The 18,796-nt window shown below is 47.5% G+C and overlaps 1 protein-coding gene across 1 annotated transcript; it reads right to left on the bottom strand.

The window, feature by feature from the left end:
• Positions 1-1,884: 1,884 nt before the first annotated feature.
• LOC310758617 (angiopoietin-4-like) lies at positions 1,885-17,205 on the bottom strand (the record flags this gene model as incomplete). The annotated part of the gene is given in 7 exon segments (XM_083605378.1): positions 1,885-2,255; positions 3,687-3,882; positions 5,495-5,711; positions 6,302-6,439; positions 8,443-8,665; positions 16,718-17,118; positions 17,121-17,205. Coding segments are annotated over 7 exon segments (1,407 nt in total). The 3' UTR covers positions 1,885-2,108.
• Positions 17,206-18,796: the final 1,591 nt, after the last annotated feature.

The raw sequence follows: 18,796 nt of genomic DNA on the forward strand, positions 1-18,796 counted from the left end.
TGCACTCCTATCCTCTTTCTGACACCTCTACCCCCAAACCCCACTCCGAGGTCATTTGCCAGTTAGGCATAGCTGTCAACTTACAGATCTGAAAATAAGGGACCAGCAGCCTTGAAAATAAGGGATCAGCAGCCAAAGTAAGGGATTTTCCAAGCACAGGTATGTTCAACTTCTGAGCCCCTCCGAGCCAAAGGCAGAAAGCCCAGGCAGCAGCCAAACGAAGCCTCAAGCGGTGGTTCCCACAGCACAGCAACCCGGCAAAGGAGATGCAGCAAGGAAAACCACCGTCACCTCTCCGCTGGGAAGCGCTGAGCAAAGGCGAGTCCCCAGGCAACGCGGCCGATTTGATTGGCACAAGGCATGCAAGCTCCACCCCCCAGTCATTCTTAGACTCCTTATTGGGTGAGCAACGCAGCCAAGCAACACAGTTGGAGCCTCCCTCCTCCATGGCCGGCAGGGAGGGAGGGAGAGGAGCTGCTTCCTTTGAAACCTGGGAAATTTAAGGGACATCATCAATAAGGGACAGCAGCGGGACACGGTGCTGGGATAAAGGAGTTTCCCGCCAAATAAGGGACGGTTGACAGCTATGCAGTTAGCAGTTAGTTGGCAAGACCACTTTGAATAAGTTGTGTGACCTTATGGGAGATAGATTCCAACCACAGACGTGGCTGGAGAAATTGCACCTCCTGGTCCAGATCTCTGCTGCAGATGTTGCTCTCAGCTCCCTCAAGCTTTTCTGAAGTTGCCCCGGCAGCTATGATTTTGCAGCCAATCCTACCCCCCCCGACTCCAAACTGAAGGGTCCCCTCTACAGTGGGCAGAAGCAGGGCATGGATAATATTCCAGCTTCTGCTTTCAGGAATTCTGAAAATACAAGTCTCTCATTTTTCAGTTAACCCATTCCAAGGAAGGACTGAGTCTTTGCAGAAAACCACCTCTAGCACCAGTTCAGGAAAGCAAGAAGGACCTTTCCCCCATTTTAAAGATCCTGAGGGTTTTGTTTTTACAAATCAAAGGTAAAGGTAAAGGGACCCCTGACCATTAGGTCCGGTCGTGGCCGACTCTGGGGTTGCGGCGCTCATCTCGCTTTACTGGCTGAGGGAGCTGGTGTACAGCTTCCAGGTCTTGTGGCCAGCATGACTAAGCCTCTTCTGGTGAACCAGAGCAGCGCATGTAAATGCCGTTTACCTTCCCGCCAGAGTGGTACCTATTTATCTACTTGCACTTTGACATGCTTTCGAATTGCTAGGTTGGCAGGAGCAGGGACCGAGCAACGGGAGCTCACCCCATCGCGGGGATTCGAACCACCGACCTTCTGATTGGCAAGTCCTAGGCTCTGTGGTTTAACCCACAGCGCCACCCGTGTCCCTTTACAAATCAAGCAGTATATAAATTTTACGAAATAAGTAAAAGCGATGCTGTCTCTTTTCTCCTCCTCTTCTTACAACTACACTAAACAGTTCAGCTTCAAAGAGATATAGGTCCCTGTCGCAAGGGGTCTCTGTGATATGCTGCGGAAATATGCCCCTGAATTGCCAGAGAAAAACGAGGAGCCTTCCATTTGCAAAGCAGTTCCTTTTCCTTGGCAGCAAGTGGCAATGGCAAATCCTCAAGGCTGAACAGGCAAGATGTCTGAATGTTGGGAACATTAAGCGAAAGAGGGACTTTGAGGTCCAGCAAAGCCCAGCTTCTTCCAACAGAGGGCAGCACTGCACCGCTCCTAGCTGGCTGGCGCCCATCGGTCTTCATAAAATATACTGATATTCCAAACTCATTTCGTTGGTTTCCTTTTTGTAGCCCGTTTCGTTCTGCAGCCATTCTTCAAGAAGCCATGACTTCCACTGGGCTGCCATCTCCACAGCTTGCAGCCACCAAAGCGTCCACATTTAGGGAGAGCACCAACCACCCCTCGTTCGTCAAGCTAGCCTTGCTGCCAGAATGCACTCCCCCTGGGTGAAAGCGGTCGGATTCTGTCCACTGCTCTTTGCATTGTCCACGTGACAGACTGACTGGCCATGCCTCAGGTCGGGCCGGTGGACTGCGATGCAGTTGTCCAGGTTCATCCATCACCCAGCTGTGATTTGATGAGAAGGAAATCCCGAGTTCCTTCATGGGGAGAGGTGGGGGCGGAATGTGCGGGGGCGGATCATCATGGTGACTTTCTTGAGGGAGTAATAATCGGTGTCCTTCCACGTGTACCAGACCACTCCATCAGGGCCAAGAATCTTGCGGTTCTTCAGAGAGTATCTCCCACCCTGCGCATATGGGCAACACGGGAGGAGAGGAGAGAGGGAGAGAGTTGGGGAAGAGAACAGAGGGTAAATTTGAACCCTTTGGCTAAAACCAGATGTGGAAGTCTGACACCTAGAGCTTAATGTGGGGTGGGAGAACCGGAGGCCCTCTAAATTAAGGGTGAGTAATTCTACCAATCTCTGTTTCTCATTTCTGCGTCAGTTTATGCTTGCTAGGTTTTTTTACATCTCCATGAAAACTGTGAGCATTCTGGTGTTGGTGCTGACCTTTAAAGCCCTAAATGGCCTCAGCCCAGTATACCTGAAGGAGCGTCTCCACCCCCATCGTTTTGCATGGACGCTGAGGTCCAACGCCGAGGGCCTTCTGGTGGTTCCCTCACTGCGAGAAGCCAAGCTACAGGGAATCAGGCAGAGGGCCTTCTCGGTAGTGGCACCCGCCCTGTGGAACGCCTTCCCATCAGATGTCAAAGAGAACAACAACTACCTGACATTTAGAAGACATCTGAAGGCAGCCCTGTATAGGGAAGCTTTTAACATTTAACAGACCACTGTATTTTAATATTTTGTTGGAAGCCGCCCAGGGTAGCTGGAGAAACCCAGCCAGATGGGTGGGGTATAAATATATTATTATTATTATTATTATTATTATTATTATTATTATTATTATTATTATTATTTAGTAGGAGGGTGGGGTGGGGTTTTTCTCAGAAGGGTAGTGGGAGATGGGTGATTGACTCAATGGGTATGGTCAGCCTGTTGACGACTGTTAACGACTGCAATTAGTCCTACAGGAAAAACCAAGGGATAGTATGCAGATGACCAAAAATAGCTTTAGCATATACAGTGGTACCTCAGGTTAAGAACTTAATTCGTTCCGGAGGTCCATACTTAACCTGAAACTGTTCTTAACCTGAAGCACCACTTTAGCTAATGGGGCCTCCTGCTGGCGCTGCGCCACCGGAGCATGATTTCTGTTCTCATCCTGAAGCAAAGTTCTTAACCTGAAGCACTATTTCTGGGTTAGCGGAGTCTGTAACCTGAAGCGTCTGTAACCTGAAGTGTCTGTAACCTGAGGTACCACTGTACAGTGGAACCTCGTGTTACGGATGGGATCTGTTCCGGAGGCCCGTCTGTAACATGGAACTGACGCAAGCCGAAGTGTCGCTTCTGTGCACGCACGGGGCGCGACTTAGTGCTTCTGCACATGCGCAAGCGGCGAAACCTGGAAGTAACCCGTTCCGGTATTTCCGGGTTGCCGCAGGCCGCAACACGAAGACACGTAACCTGAAGGTATGACTGTAAATTTAGCATATAAACTTAGCAATTTTTTGCATATTACACCCACCCACTCACAAGCTTGCTTGAAGCTGAAATTAAAATGGAAACCCGAGAGGGCAGGCGGGCTGTGGAGGCCACCTCGGTGGCCTGACTTACTTTGTAGTAAACGCCGTTGAGGTTGGAGAAGAAGCACTGGTGGTACCACCAGCCTCCGTGGGAGATGGCGGCGCAGATATTCCCCGAGTCGGGCGTGCTGAAACTCCTCTTGTTGTGGTACCAGGCGAAGGAATCCTCCACCGTCCCACTGAAGCCCTCCACATGCAGGCGGTAGTAATTCACCTCGTTCTCAATGCTGCAAGGCAACACGGAAGGTTTCTGAGAGCATCTTAGAGTGGGCTTCTAAGTCGTCACTCCCGAGCCGGGACAACATCAGAGGGGAGGTGGTTTTGCAGAAATCAAAAGGCATGCTGTCCTTGGGCTTCTTGTTTCCTAACCTCTGCACTCTGCAGGCGAGGGCCTCCTGCAGACGGCGTATTATTTATTTCCTGATTAAAACATTTGTATAGGACGCGGGTGGCGCTGTGGGCCTAGGACTTGCCGATCAGAAGGTCGGCAGTTCGAATCCCCACGACAGGGTGAGCTCCCATTGCTCAGTCCCTGCTCCTAAAGGGTGGGGTGTAAACTTAAATGATTTTATTTATTTATCCATTTAAAAATAATAATAATTAAGAGGATTGGAAAAAGTTTAAAGATTATCTACAGAAATATAGTAAATTGTTTGAATGTTAAAATGATGTGGGATCTAAAGGTAACACGGCATTTGGGATATAGTTAAAAGAGCTATGAAAAAAAGGATTTAAAAAGGAGGGGAAATTAGAGATATAACAAGTGGGAGTATACAATTATAAATGAGATATGAAAGAGGGTTAGAATTTGCTGAATTTGACGGAATAAAGAGGAACACAAAAAAGGGAGATGTGAGGAGGTCAGGAAAGAGGGTTATAGAACCTTGAAATTTAAAAGTGGATTCTTTTTCTTTTTCTTTTTTATTAAGTGTGTATTATTCGGTTTTTTGTGTGGATTTGTCTGTTTTTTATGTGTTGTAAAATTCTAATAAATATCTATTAAAAAAAATAAAAATAATAATAATTAGACATGCCCATGCAGATGTTTAGAAAGTTTAAAAATTTTCCTGCTATTTTCCCCCCCAATTGATAATTTTATGGTTTTATCTTTTTTTGTAAACCGCTTGGTTTTTCGTTTTAACAATAAAGTGTAGGAATGGCATGAAATAAATGAATAAAACAAATCCCTGACCATTGGGCATGCTGGCTCTTGAGGCTGATGGGAGGGGGCAGTTCAACAACAGGGTGCTTTGGATAGAGGTAAGCAATCCTGCTGGTAACGTCTAAAATATGGGTGGTGTACTGTTGAGAGTGTATTAACTTATGGTCCATGTGTGTTGTTTGGGAGCTGCACGGTCAGGGGAAAACCAATGCTGTCCAGGGTTGTAAAGACTGCAGAGAGAATAATTTGGTGCACTCTTCCCACCTTGGGTCAAATCTACGCTTCCAGGAGCCATAAGAAAGCTGCGGAGATAGCGCAGGATAGTGCGCACCCCGGAAATGATCTCTTTCAGCTTCTGCCTTCTGGAAGAAGGTCCAGGGTTGTAAAGACTAGGACTAGCTGCCTGAGAAACAGCTTCTATCCAAATGCGATTTTGGTTTTAAATGCAGTGTAAGGTAGTCTCTATGGGAGTATATTGTATTTAATTATGGGGGATAAGAGTTTTTAGGGGGTTAACCAGGCTGGGATAGCTGGGATAGCAGGCTTGTTGGGTTTTGAATGTCTGATGTAGATTTTTCAGTTTTGTTGTTCTATATGGGAAAATGACAATAAAAGATTATCATATTATCATGTTTTGCTGGGGAGTAACCCAGATGTCCTCTCACCTGAAGACCTACCTGAACAGCTGGTAAAAGGCATGTTTGTGCTTATTGTTCCAATCTTCCAGGTCGATGCGGAGAGAGTAGTCCCCTTGGCTGGTGATCTTGTGAATGTTTTCATTGCCCATCCAGAATTCACCGCTCAACTCCCCAAAGCCGTCTTTGTACTCGTTCCACGTCCGGTTGAAATTGACCGTGCCGTCCTGACGCCGCTGGATGACGGTCCAGCCTCCACCTGCCACACAATTGGGGCCAGAAATGTCACTGAACTGACAATCCAATTGGAAAAAACAACAACACCCTGATCTGAACTTCTCCCACCCCGTTTGGAAGATTTAAAGGTAAAGTTAAAGGACCCCTGAGGGATGCAGGTGGCGCTTTGGGTTAAACCACAGAGCCTAGGACTTGCTGATCAGAAGGTCGGTGGTTCGAATCCCCGCGACAGGGTGAGCTCCCGTTGCTCGGTCCCTGCTCCTGCCCACCTAGCAGTTCAAAAGCACGTCAAAGTGCAAGTAGATAAATAGGTACTGCTTTGGCAGGAAGGTAAACAGCGTTTCTGTGCGCTGCTCTGGTTCGCCAGAAGCAGCTTAGTCATGCTGGCCACATGACCTGGAAGCTGTACGCCAGCTCCCTCGGCCAGTAAAGCGAGATGAGCGCCGCAACCCCAGAGTCAGTCACGACTGGACCTAATGGTCAGGGGTCCCTTTACCTTTACCTAAAGGACCCTTGACAGTTAAGTCCAGTCACGAAGTAGCATCTGACCCAAGCATCTCAACGTATAAGGAAACACCTGGGAGGACCTGCTCCCATTGCCTCCTTCCATACCTTCCACATCCATCTCGCACAGCACTTCAATGGGCAGACCTCCATCGGATGGCATGATGCTATAGACGCCTGACCGCCGGACCCCGTTGTAGTATATGGAGGCACAATCGATGGGGCAGTTCTTAGCATGCTTCACATCTGCCGGGGCGGAGGGGAGAGAAAAACCATTTCAAGGCATCATCTGGACTGAGCCCGCAAACCAATAATAACAAACTGACTTTAATTGCTCCACCTAGGGTTGTTATATTTCAAGAAGTGAAAATCCTGACAAAAAGTTGTTGAGCTGCTTTTTTGGGGGGGAGGGGAGCTGTTGAATCCTTCCTTCCTTCCTTCCTTCCTTCCTTCCTTCCTTCCTTCCTTCCCTCCCTCCCTTCCTCCCTCCCTCCCTCCCTCCTTTTTTTTTGTGAAATCTCCAAAAAATTGAAGTTTTTGATATACAGTGGTTCCTCTGGTTGCAAACGGGATCCGTTCCAGAGGCCCATTCGCAACATGAAAAGAACTCAACCCGCAGCGGCGCATCTGCACGTGCACAGGTTGCGATTCACCACTTCTGAGCATGCACGCGATACCATTTTGCGCGTCTGCACATGCGCGAGCGGTGAAACCCGGAAGTAACCCTTTCCAATACTTCTGGGTCGCCGCGGGGTGTAACCTGAAAGAATGTAAAATGAAGCGGACGTAACATGAGGTATGACTGTATTCTTAAGCTACAGATAGGTAGCCGTGTTGGTCTGCCATAGCCAAAACAAAAAATTTTTTTTTCTTTCCAGTAGCACCTTAAAGACCAACTAAGTTAGTTCTTGGTATGAGCTTTCGTGTGCATGCACACTTCGTCAGATAAGGTGCTACTGGAAAGAAAACAATTTTTTTTTGTATTCTTAAGGAAATTCACCAAAAAAGCAACACTTCCAACATGGGTTGCCATACACCTGGGTTTTCCTGGACATTTTTACTCATTTCCTGAAATTCCACCCAGACACTATTTCCAACGGATGAATCCTGGATATGTCTGGGAAATCCCAGACTTACGGCAGCCCTAGCTCCACACTGGCATGTGATTGGACCCCTCTTCTTGCTGCAAAATGCCTCTCCCTTTGGCCCAGGGGCAACCGAGGTGACTCTTGCTTACGTAGCCTCGGTGTGCAGTGGCATCAGAAGCGGACTGACCTGGTCTACATCCCGCTTAAAGCCAGGGGGACAGCGAGCACACAGAATCCAGAACTGGCTGGCTTAAAGGATTGCTAGCCCAGAAGCGTGATTTTGCCTTCACCTACGTCAGGGGCTCAGGCTGGATTTGGGCTAGTGGGTGAAAGTCTTTATCAGATAATCCCAGTTGGAGGATAGATGGGAAGGGTTCCGTCGACCTGGTTGTTGTTATGGGGTCAAAGCCCTCAACCGAAGAAACAGCACCACAAACACCATTAAGGGCATTTCCTTTAGGATCTTAGGCTGGGGAGAGGACCAGGAGACAAAAGGGGGCAGGGATGCCCCACAGAATACAGAGGGGGTGCCAAATGAAGGCTCAGGATGGGGTTGGGGAAGTGAGGAAATCAATGCACGATCAAGCAAAAGTAAAAGGTAAAGGTAAAGGGACCCCTGACCGTTAGGTCCAGTCGTGGCCGACTCTGGGGTTGCGGCGCTCATCTCGCTTTACTGGCCGAGGGAGCCGACGTACAGCTTCCAGGACATGTGGCCAGCATGACTAAGCCGCTTCTGGCGAACCAGAGCAGCGCACGGAAACGCCGTTTACCTTCCCACCGGAGTGGTACCTATTTATCTACTTGCACTTCGACGTGCTTTCAAACTACTAGGTTGGCAGGAGCAGGGACCGAGCAACGGGAGCTCATCCCGTCGCGGGGATTCGAACCGCCAACCTTCTGATCGGCAAGTCCTGGGCTCTGTGGTTTAACCCACAGTGCCACCTGCGTCCCATATAGCATATATTCAACACAAAAAACTGCGACAATTTGTTGTTGACAAAGCACAGCTGGACACATAAAGGGCCCCATTACCTTCAGTACCTTCAAAGCTAAATTCGGCCCTGACCCCAAGGGTCATCTAGTCCAACCCCCTGCAGGGCAGGAGTCTTTTGGCCAACGTGGGACTCGAACCCAAATCTTGGCTCTTCCGGGGGGACTCACCTGGGTAATGCATCTCGTGCTGGAGCCTCATCTCCACCGGGACCAGGCAGCCTGGGTTGTGCCGCACCCAGTCCATCAGCAGGGAGACATTGTGGACCTGGGCCTGCATGTCGTACAGCAGCGTGGCCTGAATGTGCTGCAGGGTGCTGGCCTCTTGGTAGTGCTGCTCCAGCTCCTGAACCCGCTGCTCCACGGTGGCATTGCGGCTGGACTTCTCTTCATGCTTCGCAGCAGCAGGAAGGGGGCCGGCAGGAGGCGTGGAATAAAGGACAAACAAAGCATTCAAGAGATGTTCCAGAGCCCCCTCCCCACCCCCTGAATTGGGTCAACTGGTCAATAGAGGAACAACTCTTTAGAAATTGCTGCCCAATATTGAGGTTTGATGTTCTTCTTCCCTCCCTGTGTCTTTCCCCTTTTGTGTTGTGTTTTCGCCCTGACTGTAAGCCTGTGGGGCAGTGACTGCCTTGTTTAATTGGTTGCATGAAGCTGAAGGCAAAGGTAAAGCCCCCTTGTACACTTAAGTCCAGTCGAAGGTGACTGGGGTTGCGGCACTCATCTCCCTTTCAGGCTGAGGGAGCCGGCGTTTGTCCGCAGACAGTTTTCTGGGTCATGTGGCCAGCATGATAAAACTGCTTCTGGTGCAACGGAACACCGTGACGGAAACCAGAGCACATGGAAACACCATTTACCTTCCCGCGGGAGTGGTACCTATTTATCCACTTGCACTGGTGTGCTTTCGAACTGCTAGGTTGGCAGGAGCAGGGACCGAGCAACAGGAGCTCACCCCGTTGCAGGGATTTAAACTACCGACCTTCTGATTGGCAAACCCAAGAGGCTCAGTGGTTTAGACCACAGCGCCACCTGCGTCCCTATTGCATGCAACCTGCACTGGGAGCCTTTCTGGCTGAAGAGTGAGGTCCCAAAAACTACAAACAAACAAACAAACAAACAAACAAACAAACAAACAAAAAAACACACCAAGAATGGTCTGGATAGGTCAGTTGGTTAGAGTATGGTGCTGATAATACCAAGGGTGCAGATACGACTCCCATGTGGGATGGCTAAATTTTCCTGCATTGCAAGGGGTTGGTCTAGATGATCCTCTGGGTCCCTTCTAACTCTACAACAGTAGGATTATAAGAATGCCCCTTTCTACTGATGCTTTAAAGCATGGGTAGGCAACCTAAGGCCCGGGGGCCGGATGAGGCCCAATCGCCTTCTAAATCCGTCCCGTGGACGGTCTGGGAATCAGCGTGTTTTTACATGAGTAGAATGTGTCCCTTTCTTTAAAATGCACCTCTGGGCTATTTGTGGGGCATAGGAATTCATTCATTATTTTTTTCCCCAAAATATAGTCCGGCCCCCCACAAGGTCTGAAGGACAGTGGACTGGCCTCCTGCTGAAAAAGTTTGCTGACCTCTGCTAAAGGATGGGCAAAATGCAGTGGGCAAGCTTGCTGAGGAAACATTGTGCTGGGGAATAATAATAATAATAATGATAATAATAATAATTTATTATTTGTACCCCGCCCATCTGGCAGGCTTTCCCCAGCCACTCTGGGCGGCTTCCAACAAAGATTAAAAATACATTAAAATGTCACACATTAAAAACTTCCCTGAACAGGGCTGTATTGCACTATAAGGCGGTCCATGGTGCACATTCCTAAAAAACACACACACACACACACAAAATGTACAAGACTAGTGTGGCCGAACCCCTTAAGAGCTGATGGCCAGCCAAAGTAGGCTGTGGTGTGATTGAGATCTCTGGCTCATCGGTCTGATCTGTCATTAGCCAACCCCCCCAAGAGAAGCTTATCTGGCAAAGGACAAGGACCCTCTGCAAAGAATTAAAGGAAGAGAACTTGTGATCCTCTCGTCTCGCACGGAGGCACTTTGTGGCAGAGGAGAGCTCAGCAGAGAAATAAGCAAACATGTGTTGGATCCAAGGAGAGCACGCTTGGTACGAAACCCAGCACAGGGACGTGAACCAACAGGTCATGTGTGTGAATTGTGAACCAACACAATTCAGGGAAGTTCTCCTTCTCGAAGCTCCTTTCGAGTAGGAGCCCCTTTGCAGTGGGGCTCATGCGGGAAGACAAGAACATGAGGAAAGCCTGGTGGATCAGGCCCATGGCCCATCTAGTCCAGCATCCTGGTCTCACAGCAGCCAACGAGATGCCTGGGTGAAGCCCACAGTGCGCACAAGAGGCCTCTCCACTCCTGTGATTTCCAGGATATCTCCCTACTGGATTGCTTCTAAAATCCATTGGTCCCACAATCTGCAGACTAACAGGAAATGAAATTGATTTATCTCTTAGCTGAGCTACCAGGGGAGCCAAGGCGTCCCTTTCCTGGCAGTGGGGCTTGCGGCAGAGACATCATCAGGAAACCGAGCTCAAATTTATTTAGGTAAAGGTAAAGGGACCCCTGACCATTAGGTCCAGTCGCGGACGACTCTGGGGTTGCGGCGCTCATCTCGCTTTACTGGCCGAGGGAGCCGGCGTACAGCTTCCGGGTCATGTGGCCAGCATGACTAAGCCGCTTCTGGCGAACCAGAGCAACGCACGGAAACGCCGTTTACCTTCCCACCGGAGCGGTACCTATTGATCTACTTGCACTTTGACGTGCTTTCGAACTGCTAGGTTGGCAGGAGCAGGGACCGAGCAACGGGAGCTCACCCCGTCGCAGGGATTCGAACCGCCGACCTTCTGATCGGCAAGTCCTAGGCTCTGTGGTTTAACCCACAGCGCCACCCGCTATTATGGTCATGGTACACCTGTGCAGGTGTTCTCATACTGCATCGCAGTCATCACAGGTGGGGCTCTGGGCTCCAGGGGGTTTCTTTCCATTTTTGACTGGGATGCCCCAGGTTTCATACTTCCCAGGTGTATCTAAAATAAATATCCAAAATAACTAATTCTCCTGTTCAGGTTTCCCCACAGCTGTCATTCCTGAATATGTGAATCATGGAATCATAGAAATGTAAGGACACCTTATGGGTCCTTGCTGTGGGATCACATTCATACAGTGCTTTACCAACTGCATTGGCTTCTGGTGGAGTACAGGATCAGGTTTGAGGTGCTGGTTTTGACCGTTAAAGCCCTATATGGCCTAGGACCCTCGTACCTACGGGGCTGCCTCTCCTGGTATGCCCCGCAGACGACCTTAAGGTCCACAAATGACAACATTTTGGAGGTCGCAAACCGCAAGGTGGTTAGTTTGGTCTCAACTAGGGCCTGGGCCTTTTCAGTACTGGCCCCAATTTGGTGGAACGCTCTGTCACAAGAGATCAGGGTCCTGTGGGACTTGACATCTTTCTGCAGGGCCTGCAAGACAGAGCTGTTCCGTTTGCAAGAAGCTCTGCGAAGAATTAATATTAGAAACATTGTAAAAATGAAAAAGGAGTGAGGAGATGTTATTAATATAAGGCAATATAAAATTAGGAAATGTGTAAGAAATGAATAAAATGGAGGATTATCAGAAGATCTGAGGCAAGTCCAAAAAGAATGTATTTGTGATAAAGTGTGTGTTATGTTTTATAATTTTGTATTGTAATATATATATATATATATATATATATATATATATATATATATATATAAAGACAGAGCTGTTCCGCCTGGCCTTTGGTTTGGACTCAGTCTGACCCTTATGTTTCCCTCCCCTTACGGTTTTGATCTATGGGCTACTTTTAAAACGAGGCTGCATTTTAAATTGCATTTTAACCAATATTTTAAATCCCCCCCCCATTATGTTTTTACTGTAATTTTACTGGTGTTAGCCACCCTGAGCCTGGCTCTGGCCCGGGAGGGCGGGGTATAAATAAAATTTATTATTATTATTATTAGAGTTCAAGGGGTCCTGGGGTCATCTAGTCCAACCCCCTGCAGTGCAGGAATCTCACCTAAAGCATCCATGACAGGTGGCCCTCCAACCTCTGCTTAAGTACCTCCAAGGAAGGAGAGTCCAGAGGGAGACCGTTTCCCTGTCAAACAGCTCTTGCCACCACAAAGTTCTTCCTGATGTTTAGCAAGACAACAGCTGAAGAATTTATGAAGTGGGTGCTTAGCTGCAGCTGGGATTTCAATAGCCCCACAATGGAAAACCTTGAACCAAAGTCTGCATTTGGCTTGGTGGTATAATAACTTGTGGACGTTGTCTATTGCGAGGGGAAATTGCCAGTGGCGTAGCATGGGGGGTGCAGGGGGGGCCGGCCGCACCAGGCGCAACATCTGGGGTTAGGGCAAATCCACGGGTTAGGGGGCGCAAATCCACGGGTTAGGGGGCGCAAATTCACGGGTTAGGGGGCGCAAATCCATGGGTTAGGGGGCGCAAATTACTTGCCCTGCCCCGGGTGCTGACAACCCACGCTACGCCACTGGAAATTGCACACAAGCTGCGTGTTTCCAGGGGTGTGTGTGTGTGGAGGACTGGAGGTGGTTGGAGGATGGATGGCAGTTGACGGATTGAGGATGAATCCTGACAAGACAGAAGGACTGTTTTTGGAGGACAGGAGGCGGGCAGGTGTGGAGGACTCCCTGGTCCTGAGCGGGGTAACTGTGCCCCTGAAGGACCAGGTGCGCAGCCTGGGAGTCATTTTGGACTCACAGCTGTCCATGGAGGCACAGGTCAATTCTGTGTCCAGGCCAGCTGTTTACCAGCTCCATCTGGTACACAGGATGAGACCCTATCTGCCTGCAGACTGCATTGCCAGAGTGGTGCATGCTCTAGTTTGCTGACCCCTGACTGAGACTACTCAGCTTCAAACCAAGCTCTTACTACACACTGAGCCTCCATTGTTACGAAGAAGAAAATGTTTTCTGAACAGGCAGGGTGAGACAGCTGGTTTGGGTACTGCTGCCTCCCCCAACCTGGTGCCCTTCAGATGTTTTCCACTACCCAGCTGGGGCTGGTGGGAGTTGTCATCCAAAACATCTGGAGGGCACCAGGTTGGGGAACGCTGGCTGCTAATAGATTCTGAGTGATATGGAAAGTGACAGCCGTGGGCAAGATTTCAGCCGCAGGCACAACATACCAGACATTTCCGCTCCGCAAGGTGTGCTTGGACTGTGCAAAGGGTCTTTACTTTGCCTGGGGGGTGCCAAAAAGGGCATGCCGTGAAGTACCTGGTTTCACTTCCATCCTTGCACACCGTCCACTCCCTGGTTCTGAATGGGGTAACTGTGCCCCTGAAGGACCAGGTGAACAGCCTGGGAGTCATTTTGGACTCACAGCTGTCCATGGAGGTGCAGGTTAATTCTGTGTCCAGGGCAGCTGTTTACCAGCTCCATCTGATATGCAGGCTGAGACCCTACCTGCCCTCAGACTATCTCACCAGAGTGGTGCATGCTCTGAAGGCGGCCCTGTTTAGGGAAGCTTTTAATGTTTAACAGACCACTGTATTTTAATACTTTGTTGGAAGCCGCCCAGAGTGGCAGGGGAAACCCAGCCAGATGGGCGGGGTATTAATAATAAATTATTATTATTATTATTATTATTATTATTATTATTATTATTATTATTATTCAAAATGCTTTTATGTCAGCCATGGGGATTTTATCTACTAAACTCCAGACTTAGATGCTCAATGTACACCATCCATTCACGCCACCGAAGGAAATATGGATGTCTTGATTTGTATTGCTGTGTCGCCGTTTCTTTCTCTTGCTATTTACGGCTTGTTGGTTTTGTAAACTGCATGATGCAGTACCTTGCTGCCACATTTTTGGGTTTCTACTAATGTTAATCAAAGTTAAAGCATGATGGTGATCAACTAATTAATACCAGGAGTGCAGGTGCTCTTATCCTCAGAGAGGAGCAACCAGATTTGTGCAGGTGATGGACGCAAAATTGCAGAATGGTTCCAGTAAACAAATTCTGAGCTCCGTCGGATGGCAAAGATTTATGAGTCTTAATAATAAGAAAATATTGTTTCTTCCTAAGGGGCCAAATCTCCCTTCCTTCTGTAATTCATACCTGGCGAACAGTCATCCTTTCTCTTACTCGGTTCTCTATATCCTTTTTCATTTACATAACCTCCAGTTATGCAAATATTAAAGCACAACCTGTTCTCTTCTTACATCCAGGAGAGAAACAAAAAATAAATAAATAGGGAAGCTATTTTTATTTGGTAGATTAATCAACTAACAGTCCAATCCTAAACTTGCCTACTTGGAAGTTAAGTCCTGTTGAACAGGAAAAGGCTTGCTCCCAAGTAAGTGGTGTGAGGATGGCAGACTAAGGGGGGCAACTGATGCATTTGTTTTGACAGACTCCTCCCTCCCCATTGCACCCCAAATCTGCTCCAGAGCATTGGGGAAGACCCCGGAACAGATTTAGAGGGTGCTTGGAGGGCTGGGAGGGGGAAAATGCCACTGCACCAGCAGAAATCCTTACACGAATGGAACGAGTTGCTTACTGCTACATTGAATACAAGTACACATTTTTAGTTGATTAAATTGTAGAGAGACAATTAAATTTGGCATGGTACTGAGTTAAGCATGTACCGTATTTTAGAGACTCTTTAGCTGAGATCCCTGCATTGCTGGACTAGAAGATCCTTAGGATCCACTCCAACTTTACTGTTCTATGATTTTGGGCTGGTAAAAGCTGACTATAGCAGATTCTTATATGATTTGTTTCTAATAAATGTGACTGGATACCGCAAGCTTGACATGAGCGACTCAGCAGCAGAAAACGCTAATTCTATTCTAGGCTGCATCAACAGAAGTATAATGTCCAGGTCATAGGTAGGCAAACTAAGGCCCGGGGACTGGATCCAGCCCAATCGCCTTCTCAATCCAGCCTGCGGATGGTCCAGGAATCAGCGTGTTTTTACATGAGTAGAATGTGCCCTTTTATTTAAAATGCATCTCTGGGTTATTTGTGGGGTATAGGAATCCATTCATTCCCCAACCCCCAAATATAGTCTGGCCCCCCACAAGGTCTGAGGGACAGTGGACCGGCCCCCTGCTGAAAAAGTATGCTGACCCCTGGTCCAGGTCAAGGGAAGTAATAGTACCACTCTATTCTGCCTTTGGCTGATTAATACCCTATAGCAGCGGTTCTCAACCTGTGGGTCCCCAGATGTTGTTGGACTACAAATCCCATCACCCCTGAGCTCTGGCCTTGCTAGCTAGGGGTGATGGGAGTTGTAGTTCAACAACATCTGGGGACCCACAGGTTGAGAAAGGCTGTCCTATAGCCTTTAAAATATATCTGTGGGAAGTGGGGTGGTTGTTGCGTTGGTTTAATTATTTACTAGTGTTTTATCTTGTATTTTATTCCGTAAACTGCCTTGGGATGTCTTGATTGATTGATGGATGGATGAATGAATGAATGAATGAACGAATCTGATGTCACAATGGCATCATGTGACTGACAGGTGGGTTGCCCCAACCATGCACTAAAGTTGAAACGTGGGAGTGGGGACAGATCCAGCCCTATGGTCCCCAAAGTCTCCCTATCCCTGACGTAAGTTGCTGCCCATGTTTTTCCCCATTAAGAAACTCACCTGAGCCCTAAAAGAAAATGTGATGAAAATGATGTATAGATGGGATATTACACCTGTCAAGTTAGCGAAAATGTATAAAGTCAGTAATAATTGTTGGAAATGTAAAGAAAAAGAGGGAACATTTTATCACATGTGGTGGGAATGTAAAAAGGTGAAATGCTTCTGGGAGATGATATATAATGAGATGAAAAAAATGTTGAAATATACATTTATAAAGAAACCAGAAGCATTTTTACTGGGCATTGTGGGGAGTGATATAAATAAAAAGGAGTATAAGCTCTTTTTATGTCCAAAAATCAGCAAGAATATTACTGGCCCAAAAATGGAAGCAAGAAGAATTACTGACGATTGAAGAATGGAGGATGAAGTTAATGGACTATGCAGAACTAGATAAACTAACAGGAAGGATTCGAAACTGGCGGGACCAGAAATTCACGGAAGACTGGAATAAATTTACAGACTATTTGAAAAGTATTTGTGAAGATCAGACAACATTTGTAGGTTTGCAAGAAATTTTGTGCGGAGTATTATTGGAACTATTGCAAAAATGGAGAAGGGGAAGGATGATTTGTTAAGAGATGTAAAGGCAATATAAAGTTAAGAAATGCATAAGAAGTGGTTAAACTGGTGGATCATCAGAGGTGCAGATGGAAGTCTAAAAAAAAGATTGTATAAGTGATAAGTTTTGTGGTACATTTTATAATTTATATGTTAAAATCAATAAAAATTATATATTAAAATAAATAAATAAGAAACTCACCTGCAGCTCCAAAATCTTGATGCGGTGACGATGGTTCCTCAGCTCCTCCTGGAGCTCTGAGATGAGTTCCCGCAGCTCCAGGATCTGCTGTTTCCTCTCCTCGTTCTCGTGGAGCCAGTAGGAGACCTCGTCCGTGCAACGGAACATGTCAGGGCACCTCTGCTGGTCCAGTTGCGGCAAGGTGGCAATGATCTTGCACCTGCCATTGGGAAGGACCTGGTTGCTGTATTCTCCACACTGGATGAGTCCTGGGCTCCCTTGGTGGCCGTCATCTCCGCTCATCCCTTCGCCATCGGCCGCCAGCGGTCTCTGCAGGGAGCGGTGGTTCAGGAAAGCCAGGAAGAGGAGTGTTTGTGCCACCAGCCTTTGGGGTCCTGAAGGCACCCCAAGCTTCATGGTGCCCAGGCCAGCTGGCAATGGAACAGCCACTCGTTCAGAGGGTGGCCAGCATGGAGAAGTCTCCTTGGTGCAAACCCCAAACTTTGCATTGGTGTGGAAAGGAAGGGATCCACCACGAGGGAGAGCCTAAGGCTGAATGTGGAGCTGCCATCGGGATTGCAAGGTTATAGGTGTGCATCGATTCGAGACCCCAGGAAATGTGGTCCAGAGGATGGCAAAGCGTGAATTTCACTCCTCTCTGTTATTCCGCCTTGTATGGAATAATGCCAAGGTCTTCTCCAAACCTCCTTGAGGCTGTGTGCATAGACTCAGGGTTTCCTTGGATTAAATTGAGCAGATTGCCTGCAACTGGTGCATTTTTCATGGAGGATAACAGCTTGAAGGAGAGGTTTCCTGGCACCAAGATTTCAGCACCATGGACAAGTCCTCCAGCAAGTCGTTTGCCCCAGAAGGAGGACCCAATAGACAACTCACAGAGGCTGCTGTTCATGCATCGATCACAAACAGCTGGCTATTTTAGGCATTTCCCAGTTCTCTTTCCTTCAATTGGAAAAAAAAGAGCAGAAAATGAAAGGAAATGAGTTTCTTACCATTTAGGGCAGTCTTTCCCAACTGGGTTTTTGGACAGCAAATCCCATCGGTCCCAGAACACATGGCCCATGAACACCCACAAAAGAAAATTACAGGGGAAACATTTTGCGTGGTTTCAAGGCACCCTTGCCAAACTGTCCTTAGTTTTGCAAAGGGTAGGAAGAGATACCAAAATTGCACCGTCAAAAATATTGACCATGGTCTCTCCAGGAGCCACTTCTGAGATTGCTTCATGGCACTGCCTTCCTCTGAATTACTCCTCAAAACCCACCATTTGCTTATGTGTAAGAACATTTAAGGGACACGGGTGGCGCTGTGGGTTAAACCACAGAGCCTAGGACTTGCCGATCAGAAGGTTGGCGGTTCGAATCCCCACGACGGGGTGAGCTCCCGTCGCTCAGTCCCTGCTCCTGCCAACCTAGCAGTTTGAAAGCACACCAAGTGCAAGTAGATAAATAGATACCGCTCCGGCAGGAAGGTAAACGGCGTTTCGTGCGCTGCTCTGGTTCGCCAGAAGCGGCTTAGTCATGCTGGCCACATGACCCGGAAGCTGTACACCGGCTCCATCGGCCAATAAAGCGAGATGAGCGCCGCAACCCCAAAGTCGGCCACGACTGGACCTAATGGTCAGAGGTTCCTTTACCTTTTCCTTTTAAGAACATTTATATACTGTCATTCCATCAAAAATATATATCAATGAATTTATTGATGTGTATAGACTGATTTCACAAAGTTAAGCTAAGCAGATATATAAGATTGAATGTTTAATTATTAAGATACAAAATTACAATCTCAATAATAAAGTTACAAAATAATAACAAGGAAGTCACGCACAGGTGGAGGGAAGACACAGGGCAAGAAATAAGAAATGGATAAATGTAGGTATATAATGAAATGTGAAAATGTGAATTTACGAATATAATGTATATGTATCAATATGTAAAGATTTCATATATGTATTGCAACATTAATAATAAATAAATTAAGAGCAATATATATATATATATATATATATATATATATATATCAATGAGATTTACAGCAATCATTCACCATTGTGTTCTTAATTGCTTGCATAGGCCTGGTGGA

Source organism: Podarcis filfolensis (assembly GCF_964270895.1).
Source record: "Podarcis filfolensis genome assembly, chromosome: 3".
Taxonomy (NCBI): domain Eukaryota; kingdom Metazoa; phylum Chordata; class Lepidosauria; order Squamata; family Lacertidae; genus Podarcis; species Podarcis filfolensis.